Here is an 11,276-nt window from a genome sequence, read left to right as displayed (position 1 = left end):
CACACAACAAATCAGTGTTCCAACTTGAAGGATGCCATTGAAGAATACGTCAAGAACGGAAAGCTAGATTATTTGGTCAATAGTATCAAAGGGAGGTACAGACGCCCGCCTCCAAGAGATGGCGAAAGGCCAGAAAAGAAAATAAAGGACCTTCACGCCAACATTATCTCTGGCAGCGCACAATCCAAAAAGCGTAGACAGGCAGAGCACGCAGCCTGGAAAGAAGAACAGGTCATCTTCCCCAAAATAAAGGGCGGGGCAAACAAGAAAGCACCATTAGTAATCTTGGCAGTATTCGGACACTACCGAACACCGAGCTTTTTCATAGACGTGGGAACAACGTCCAAAATCATGTATCGCCAATGCTTCGATTTATTGGAAGAAAAAATACAAGCAAAGATTGATGCCTTTCAATGCTCCAATAGCGGGTTTCAACCAAAGTATTGAATATCCACTGGGTCACTTGACATTCCCAGTCGAGCTCAGCGATGGGATACATTCGCGGACGGAAGATGTGGATTTCTTGGTCATGGAAAAGCCCCACCCACACTATGACGTTATCTTGGGAAGGGAGGCGATTGGAGACTTCAACGCTAACCCCTCGAAAGCCCATGGCATGTTGGGAGTACCAACTCCAACGGGAATAGCGATGATCCAGGCCAACAAATAATGCAACGTGGCGGAACGAAAAACGCCGCCACAAAAGATGTCGAAAACCACCAAAGAAAGAGAAGTAGAAAAATGGGTGCTCAACGAAAAATTCCCAGAACAAAGCATACTCATTGGGCCAACCATCTCGGAAGAAGCGCGGACGGCGCTAAAAAGATTGTTTATCAAGAGCGTAGATGTATTCGCATGGACCCCGGCGGACATGACGGGGGTCCCAAGAAGCAAGGTGGAACATAAGCTAAAAGTTAATCTTGCTTTTGTACCAGTGGTACAGAAGCGAAGGAAGATGGGGCCAGACCAAGCAAAAGCCAACGACGAACAAGTCCAACAACTGGTAGGCGTGAGGATAATCAGCGAGATCCAATACCAATCGTGGGTAGCCAACCCAGTGATGGTGCCTAAAGCAAACGGGCAATGGCGCATGTGTATCGACTTCACAGATCTCAACAAAGCATGCCCAAAAGACTGCTACCTATTTCCAGAGACCTCAAAGTGGACGCATTAGTCCCCTTTCAGTTCAAATGCTTCCTGGACGCGTACAAATGATACCATCAGATCCTCATGGCGGAAAAAGACCAAGATTAAACGGCGTTCCGAACAAACAACGGAACATTTTGTTACAAAATGATGCCATTTGACCTCAAAAACGCTGGGTCTACATACCAGCGGTTGATGGACAAAGAGTTCAAGTCTTAAATCGGGAGGAATTTAGAGGTTTACATGGATGACTTGGTCATAAAAAGCACGACGGAGACAACAATGTTGAGAGATATTGAAGAAACCTTCAAAACATTGAGGCCAATCAGCATGAAACACAACTCAGGAAAGTGTTCCTTCGTAATGGAAGAAGGAAAGTTCCTAGGGGTGATCGTGACCAATGGTGGCTTCAAAGCCAACCCATAGAAGTTGGAAGCAGTTTTGACAATGCCTTCACCAAAATCTGTCATACAAGTGCAAACACTTATTGGCCGACTAGTCACACTCAACAGATTCCCGTCAAGTCACGCGAAAAGATCCTTTCCATTCGTCTCAACCTTGAGAAATTGTCTCAAGAAATCTCAATTTCGATGGACTGGGAGACAGATATGGTGTTTCAAGAGATCAAGTCGTGCTTAGCGGAATTACAAACGCTAACAGCGCCAAAGGCTGGAGAGCCGCTGGTAATATACCTAGCAGCATCCGAAAGAGCAATTAGTGCGATCTTGATGGTGGAAAGAAATGGTGTTCAAACACCCATTTGCTATGTAAGTCGCACCTTAGCGGATGCAGAAACAAGATACTCCACATTGGAAAAATTGGTCCTTATCTCTGGTACTAACGGCACAACGCTTGAGAAGGTACTTTCTAGGCTACCCAATACATGTTCTCACCAACTATCGCTTGCGAAATGTGTTGAGAAAACCAGAACTATCCGGGAGACTAGCGAAATAGGCGATAGAGTTGGGAGAGCACCATCGAATATAAACCTAGGCCAGCAATCAAAAGCCAGGCTTTGGCCGATTTCGTAGCGTAAGTACCTCACGAAAAAGAGGAAGAATTCCGGAAAGAAATAGACCCCCCCCTCGATCAACAAAAAGAATAGGTTTGGAAGTTGTTCACAGATGGGGCATCTAACGATGAAGTTGCAGGCGCAGGGTTAAGAATAACCAACCCAGAAGGATAACACTTCACATATTCAATACGCCTAGAATTCAAAAGTACGAATAATGAGGCAGAGTATGAATCATTGTTAGCAGGGTTAAGAATCACCAAGAAATTGGGAGCCAGACACTTGGAAGTGCACGTTGATTCAATGCTAGTGGCAAATCAGATTGAAGTTTCATATGACGCTAAGGGCGACAAAATGGTGTCTTACCTGGCGCAAGATAAAGCGCTAATGGCAACCTTCACCACATGCAAAGTAAAGCATATCAAGCGAAGTGAACATAAACAGGCGGATGTCATGAGCAAACTGGCATCGGTTGGTTTCGAACATATTGCAAAAGACGTCCGCATTGAAGTACTAGCAACACCTTCAACAATGAACAGGGAGGTTTGCGTATGTTCAGCGACGAAACCAAATTGGATGACACCAATTATCACCTACCTTTCGACGGGTATTTTGCCAGACAAAAAAGCAGAAGCCAGAAAGATTCGCCACAAAGCAATGAATTATACAATTCAGGATGACATCTTATATAGGCGATCGTATTTACGGCCACTTCTCATATGCGTATATCCACAAGACGCAAATTACCTGTTGAGAGAAATTCACAAAGGGATATGTGGTGTGCATGCGTGTCCAAGAATGGTGGTCGCCAAGATCATGAACACCGGGTACTATTGGCCGGGTATGCATGTGGACGGAGAAAAAGAGTTAAGACGGTGCAGCGCATGCCAGCGCCATGCGCCAAATACCTTGCGCCCAAAATGCGAAGATACCGGTTACAGCCTCCTGGCCATTCCAAAAATGGGCGATTGATATAACAAGATCGTTCCCCGAAGCACCAGGACTAGTGACGTTCCTAATTGTCGCAATCGATTACTTCACAAAGTGGGTTGAAGCGAAGCCAGTGGCAACGATAAATGCGCCTAGCTTTAAAAAATTCATATGGAAATTTATCATATGTCGCTTTGAACTACCCATGAATTTGGTCAGCGACAACGGAACACAATTCACAGATCAACACGTCCAAGGATGGCTGAAGGAGTTGAATATTACCCAAACATTCACTTATGTTGCCCATCCACAAGGGAACAGAGAAGTGGAACGCGCCAATCGAACCATCGTCGATGGTATCAAGAAAAGGCTGGTGAATTACAAGTCAGGATGGGTTGATCAACTGCCCCATGTTCTTTGGGCTATATGAACACAAAAAAGTACAAGTAAAGCAGAAACTCCGTTCAGCCTAACTTACGGTACTGAAGCAATGATCCCAGCCAAAGTTGGTGTACCGTCACCAAGAATCACACTGCCAAATGATAACGAGGCGGAAATGCGTTTTGACTTAATGCTTCTTGAAGAACGAAGAGAGTTGGCCGCAATGCGAGAATAAAATTACAAACGCCAACTACAGAAGCACTATAACGCAAAATTAAAAGTGTGCGAGGTCAATGCTGGAGATTACGTCCTTCACAACAACGATGCATCAAGAGCGCAAGCACAAGGAAAACTAGCGCCATATTGGGAAGGCCCTTATGAAATCAAAGAAGTATTGGGAAAAGGCACCTATGTGCTGATGCAACTCGATGGCTCACCGATTCCAAGATCTTGGAACGCGACACAGCTGCGAAGGTGTTACATGTAAATCGATTCCAAAATTGTAAAAATAGGCCAAGGGTCAACAAATTTGAATGGAAACGATACTCCACATTTCAAAAAAGAAAAATTTCATTTCATATATTTAAACATAATTACAAGCGGATACCAACAACCGCAAAAGAAGTTACAATCCTAACTATATGGACCAAGGGGAAAACCTAATCGACATCATTTATACTCTTTACCGATTGATCAACAGCAGGAGCGCTATCTCATACGCCGCTACCACATGCGGTAGACGGACCAGCCTGCGTAGGCTCCAACAGCTTCTTCAGCATTTGCACGCCATTTTCTTCCTTGGCATACTGCGCAACTTCAGAAAAGATGGGAAACGTAAGAGCATCATACTCCACCTCATCGACTTTGTACTCCTTTTCCACATCAATAGCGTGAAGAACATAAGCTTCAGGAGGAAGATTATCACGTAAATGCTTCACGACCTCCTGAAAGCCAGTCTTGTGGCCAAGTTGCTGAGCAGCAGTGACAAGGGCCCTAACACACCGCGTCAAATCGTCATCGGTAATGATGCGTTGGGAAACCTGAAAAACAAGGGCGTTAGAAAAACATAAGGCGATAAAAAGAGCGTGTATCTACTAGGAAATAATCACCTTGCAGATGGCATGTTTTAACAGCCAATCACGGTCAGCGGTGGTAGCGGCATTCTCAGCAGTCAAAGACTCAATAGTCTTCTCATGCGAAACCAGCGTATCTGCCAACTTGCCCGCGTCCGCTTTTCTCAAATCGGCTTCCGCTTCCAACTCTTCAACACGCTTGCGCAAAGCAGCGTTCTCATCCTCGAGCTTCGCGGAAGCCTCCTTGGAAGAAAAAGCACGGCTACGTGCATCAGCAAGATCAGAATTAGACTTCTTGCTGGCAGCCTGAAACTCTTTATAACGAGCGACACGCTCGTGGGTAGACTCCGCCAAGTCTGCCTCAACCTTTGCCAATTTTTCCTCGGAAACAGCCAGAGCCTGGAGTTTCTCCGCTGCTTCTTTCCCCGCCTTCCAAACGGCGGCTTCAGTATCCTTCACCGACTTCTCCATCTCCCTCATGGTAGTGGTCATCAATCTTCTCTTCTTGAAGAACGCGATTGTCACGAACCAGCTCAGCAAAATTAGAGAGGGATTGGACATGGTGAAAAACAACGTCGAAGTACAGACTATTCCGAGGTTAAAACTTGCGAGCAACGCACTCACCAGGGGGAACAACGTGTTCCAAAAATTCTATGCAGGTAGCAGGGTCCTCAAAGTTGGCGCCGCGAGTAACTTTCTACTGGGGTTGAAAGCCGGTTCGCCTCCACAGAATAACGGGGATCCATATCTACACTCAATACCCCGTTACTTGGCCCAACACCACCGCTAACAGGAAAATCAAAAAACCTACCACTAACTATCGCGCCAACACTAAAAGGGGGCGACTGCACAATCTCGTCGCCATGGAGAACGAAAGTCTAGTCCGACGATGATTGCTTTGACTTCATGAAGTTAGCATATGAAACACCCACTGACTCGCTACAAAAAACCTTAGGCAAATCCTCCACAATTGTCTTCATCGGTTCAACAGACGCCGATAGCTAAAAAACTGACGGAACGGTAGATTCCGCTGATGCCGCCACCGTCGCCACAATGGTTTCGGCCTCAGACGGGCCAACCACACCCATCATCATCAACAAAGTCATCATCTGACTAACGGGCATCGCCTCAGACAAGTTACCCACACTTGTCATCATTGGAAAACTGGCAAATATAGCCGCCAGGGAAGAAGCAACAGTGGACACCGTGGATGCAGCAGTCGATGAAGAAATCGGCAAAGCCCCTGCAACATGGACAAGAAAAGTCAAACATAAGAAAGGTTGCGTAAAACAATGTGACCAGCTAAAAGTATTATACCTGGCGATTTTACTAGACTGCTAATCTTCACGAATCCACCAAGGAGAGGTTTCTTGAAGAGGCGATGCGCCTCCTCTTCTTCATCACCTGCATGGGTGGATGCCAAATTGTGTAGAACAGTGAACGTCCCACCGGCTGAGGAGGAAGAAGATGAACTGGTAGATACGAAATTCGTATCCACAACGGTTCCATGAGCAGTGGCTGCAGAAGACACAAGATCTCTAGCCACCAAAATTGGAGGTGTGGCAACCAGACTTGTGTCCAAGACAGACACTACAGTCACAAGCTACGAGACTGAAGGCAAGGAAAAGCCAACAAAAGCTTGTGTGGAGGCGACGGGGAAAACGCAACGCCAACGCCGGAACCAAGCGAGTCTAGTAATGTCGCCGACTGTCACAGCCCCCGACCCCTATACCCTGGGAGGGAAGCCGTGAACATTGATTGGTGGTATCAGTGTTAGTTAAATTATTTTGCAGCGAAATATTTCATCAGAACCGTAGTTAAAAAAAATGATCAGAGTTATAAAAACACCATGTTTATTTTTATTATAAACTGGGAATTAAACCCATTTGATACAAACATAAACTTTATAGGGATAAACCCTAATTTAAAAAACACGTTTCTTTATTCTGGTGACACACCACTTATTTAATCTGGAAGCCCGCAGGCATCATTTCTTTGTCTCTAACAAGTCACCTGAAACATGTTTAAAATATTTGATCAACAAGAAATACTGGTGAGTACATTCATTTGTAAATGACACATTTTACATTTACAACATTAAGATGTTTTTACACCTGCTTGCTTACAAATTACCGAAAGGTAATTGTCACTCGACCGTATCTATGACTGTGTTCATATTACTTATTGGCTAACACTTGTCCAATAAGTAACGTGTAATAGCCCAGTAGGCAAGCCTTGTATAAAAAGCCCCACAATGCAGTAGTAACCATCCCGTAAGTCTACAGAGACTTAATCACTGTAATGTACTTAAAATACTTTAAAAATATATTTGAAACCATTTAGACCATCTGCCATGAGTTTTATAGGTTTTGAAATCATCATGACAGTGTCGGAAAAATAGTTGTCTCACACAAATGTGAGTGGTACAAAAACTCGAATGTCTCACCTTGCAAGTTTACAATTAAAGAAAACGCCTCTTGGTATTAAGCACCTAGGATAAACACAACGTAGTATTCCTAGATTAGTATAAAACCAATAATCATAAAGATAATCACGAGAGTAGAAACTTTACAAGATAGCACAATGTCTTACCTTAATAGGTAGAGCTTTCGGATTCGTGTATATTAGTTTCTTTCGATCGGATAGGATATCGCTACGACACTCGGGTATTATACTATATTCTTAATATATATGTATGTATAGAAATTCAGAGAGAAAAAGCTAGTTTGGACGAAGAGTGAAGGTTTCATGTTCAAGCTATTTATAGCTGATTATGGAGCCCATCGCGATACGTTATGGCCACAAACAAAAGGCGTCGCATATCGTGAAGAATCTTGTAGCTTCGCCTAGTCAGCCGTAGGCAGGCGACGTGGCATGCAACGTGTCTCATCTACGTAGCTTCCACGTCGCGATACGCGATGGTGTTACTTTGATAGATCATCGCGTATCGCTACGCCGCAATGTTTATGGATAACTTACACGTCATCGCACTATGCGATGAGACTAATCTAAACCCGTCGCATATCGTGACTGAAGGATTATTAAAAATTTAGTTTTCCACAAAAGTACTAAGGAGGCCCTTAAGCGGCCCGCGGCGATGCAAAATGCGCCATCAAAGCGCCACATTGCGCCCATCGCACTTCGCCCGTGCCCGAGCCCTTGCCCGTGCGTGTTCGGGTGCTTCGCACCCTCCATTAGGACCACTATGTGTGATATGTCTTATAATAACATTAACATATGAGTTTTCTTTCTTATAAAGAACTCATTAGTTTTATAATCTAGTGATGTGGGACAAGTATTTACACTCCTATTTATACCATGGTGGAAGGATCTCCTTTTCTTTCCTCCACCAATGTGGGATGGATTTTTCTCCTTTCATTTCCTTACTTTTTCCTTTAATTATTTTGTGGTTTGTTATATTCTCCTTTCCTTATTTTGAATCTCGTCCTCGAGATTTACTTGGAATAAGTGTGGGTACTTCCGTTTCATTTCTGATTCTAATTCCCAAGTATATTCTGGCTCACGTTTTGAATCCCATTTCACCTTGACCAGAACTATTCTTTTATGCTTGAGATTCTTGATTTAATGATCTTCAATTTTCAAAGGTTTCTCAACGAATTTCAACTTTTCATTTACCTTTATATCTTGAAGGGGTACTTTTAGGGATTTATCAGCTAAACATTTCCTTAAGTTACTTACATGAAATACATCATGTATACCTGACATTTCCTCTGGTAATTCTAGCTGATAGGCTACTGGTCCAATTAGTTTGATAATTTGAAATGGTCCAACAAATCGTGGAGTTAACTTTCCTCTCTTTCCGAATCGGATTACTCCTTTCCATGGAGATACTTTCAGTAGCACCCTGTCTCAACCTTGAAATTCCAATGGTTTGCATCGATGATCTGCATAACTTTTCTGACGATCTCGTGCGGTCTTTAATCATTCCTTAACTTGATTTATCTTGTCGGTACTTTCTTGTATGATTTCAGGACCTAATAATTGTTTTCCTCCTATTTTTGCCCAACATACTGTAGTTCTGCACCTTCGTCCATAAAGGGCTTCAAATGGGGCAGCATTAATACTTGTATGATAACTGTTATTATAGGAGAATTCTATTAGTGGAAAATGGTCATCCCAATTTCCACCAAAATCTTTTACACATGCTCTTAGCATGTCTTCCAATGTTTGTATGGTCCTTTCACTTTGACCATCAGTCTGTGGATGGTATGCTATGCTCAAGTTTAATTTTGTTCCCATAGCTACTTGGAAACTTTTTCAAAAATGAGAAGTAAAACGGCTATCCCGATCCGATACAATGGATAATGGAACTCCATGTAATGAGACAACTTTGTCTACATACAGCTTAGCTAATTGTTCCATTTTAAAAGTTTCCTTCATTGGTATAAAATGAGCTGATTTTGTTAATCTATCCACAATTACCTAGATTGTGTCATTACCTCTGCTCGTGGTAGGTAATTTAGTAACAAAATCCATTGTTAGAAATTCCCATTTCCATTATGGCATTTCTAATTGTTGAAGTAATCCTGATGGCTTTTAATGTTCTACTTTAACTTGTGAACAATTTAAGCATTTTGAAACATAACTAGTTATGTCCTTTTTCATTCCTATCCACCAATAGATTTTCTTCAAATCTTGATACATTTTATCTCTTCCAGGATGCATTGTGTATTTGGATTTATGGGATTCTTCGAGAATCTTTTCTTGTAATCCTCCTATGATTGGTATCCAGATCTTATTCCCCATTTGGAGAATTTCATCATTTCCTTTGACAAGTAGATAAATGGTACCATTTCTTTATCATCAGCAATATTATTTTCTTCTAATTTTTGTTTTTGAGCATTCTTTACTTCATCATTTAAATTTATTTGAAGTTCTAACCTTAAGGCTAGCATTCTTTTAGGTTTCTCATGCTCTTTTCTGCTTAATGTATCGACTACTTTATTAGTCTTGCCTTCACGATATTGGATTTTACAATCATAGTCGCTAAGAATTTCCATCCAGCGTCTTTGCCTAATGTTAAGCTCCTTTTTCCCAAAAATATATTTTAAACTTTTATGATCTGTAAATACAGTAAACTTAATACCATATAGATAGTGTCTCTAGATCTTTTGGGCAAAAATTATTGCACCCAATTCTAAGTCATGTCTTGTGTAATTCTCTTCATGTTTCTTTAATTGTCTAGATGCGTATGCAATAACCTTTTCACGTTGCATTAGTACACATCTCAGTCCTGATTTAGAAGCATCACAACAAACTATGAAATCTTCAGTTCCTTCTGGTAATGCAAGTATTGGGGCCCTTACCCGTGCACGTTCGGGTGCTTTGCACCCTCCGCTAGGACCACTAGGTGTGATATGTCTTACAAGAACATTAACATATGAGTTTTCATTCTTATAAATAACTCATTAGTTTTATAATCTAGCGATGTGCGACAAGGACTTACACTCCTATTTATACCATGGTGGCAGGCTCTCCTTTTCTTTCCTCCACCAATGTGGGATGGATTTTTCTCCTTTCATTTCCTTACTTTTTCCTTTAATTTATTTTGTGGTTTGTTATACCTACGAAGATATAGGAGGCCCAAATGGAACACTGGAGATGAGGACGACATCGTCATCATCATCCACGGATTTTCTTGCGGCGACATCTATCGGAGACATAACAGTCTCCCTGCTACTTCCTTGTGCGCCTTTACCCTGCACTTAGGAAGGCGCACAATGTTAGACCGTTTACCAGAAAATTGTAAGGCTCTGTTACCGGTGCCCTACTTTGGACGTTGGATTTACTCAATAACACGGTTCATAATATCAGAGTTAATAAAAACATTCGCGGAATATTAAATCATTGAAACCATAATCTTACATAACCATCCATTCTTGTCTTAACGAGCATTCAAATCATTTAAATATAAAATACTGCCTTTAAAATAACTTAACATTTCTTGAGATGCCAGCTTCTTCCAGTTCATGCCACGTGCTTACCCTTATGCAAGCTGCCTCAATCTACTCACCTGCGTGCATACTAAAAGTTAGATACGCTGAGTGAGTTCTAGTTAATCATACGACATACAATTTGTTCTCATGCTTGCACAAGTGCCCGAAGGTGTCTACATTATTCTTACTTTATTTTACTTGCATAACTATCCATACTATATAAAGAGCCTTCCGCCCTATAACTTCACAGATATTATTGGGTCTGGTCCCCAACATCACATATATTATTAGGGTTTGGTCCTGACCATCACATATATTATAAGGGTCTGGTCCCTATTCTCACAGATATTATTAGGGTCTGGTCCCTATCCTCACAGGTATTATTAGGGTCTGTTCCCTTTATATTGTGCTACTGTAACATACCTGTCCTTTACATACTTGCCTTAATAACACGTGCAATATCCGAAGATCGTTCACGTACTATTTACATACCATACATATATCATTCATACATCATACATACTTCATTCATACATCAATCATACATCATGTATATCATTCATATCTTTAGCTACCACCTGACGGTCCATGGAATATCCGAAGATCGTTCATACACCGTCAAGCAATCATCATACATAATTTATATAAGACATACACTTACCACTTAAGGTAAGTGTATTAACTATCACATCGAGTATGCACACAGCCCCGAAAACATAACAAGGAAGTGGGGCTAGAAACTCACCTGAACGCGATTACGTTCACCGGTTATAGTCA

At 42.0% G+C, this 11,276-nt stretch overlaps 1 protein-coding gene across 1 annotated transcript; it reads left to right on the top strand.

Moving 5' to 3' along the window:
- Positions 1 to 2,512: 2,512 nt before the first annotated feature.
- LOC143623193 (uncharacterized) lies at positions 2,513 to 3,518 on the top strand. Its single transcript, XM_077094158.1, has 2 exons — positions 2,513 to 2,999; positions 3,100 to 3,518. The coding sequence occupies exons 1-2, from the start codon at positions 2,513 to 2,515 to the stop codon at positions 3,516 to 3,518; spliced, it is 906 nt and encodes a 301-aa protein (XP_076950273.1).
- Positions 3,519 to 11,276: the final 7,758 nt, after the last annotated feature.

Source organism: Bidens hawaiensis, unplaced genomic scaffold, assembly GCF_021521415.1.
Source record: "Bidens hawaiensis isolate Kalapana, Puna unplaced genomic scaffold, B.hawaiensis_p1.1 tig00000369_1, whole genome shotgun sequence".
Classification (NCBI taxonomy): Eukaryota; Viridiplantae; Streptophyta; class Magnoliopsida; order Asterales; family Asteraceae; genus Bidens; species Bidens hawaiensis.
This window is presented reverse-complemented; position numbering and strand designations above follow the sequence as displayed.

What these genes read in the sequence shown, in the direction of transcription:
- LOC143623193 (XM_077094158.1), top strand. Translation starts at nt 2,513, where the DNA reads ATGGTGTCTTACCTGGCGCAAGATAAAGCGCTAATGGCAACCTTCACC. An exon ending in CACCGGGTACTATTGGCCGG is followed by an intron (nt 3,000 to 3,099) that starts GTATGCATGTGG and finishes TACCGGTTACAG; the next exon opens with CCTCCTGGCCATTCCAAAAA.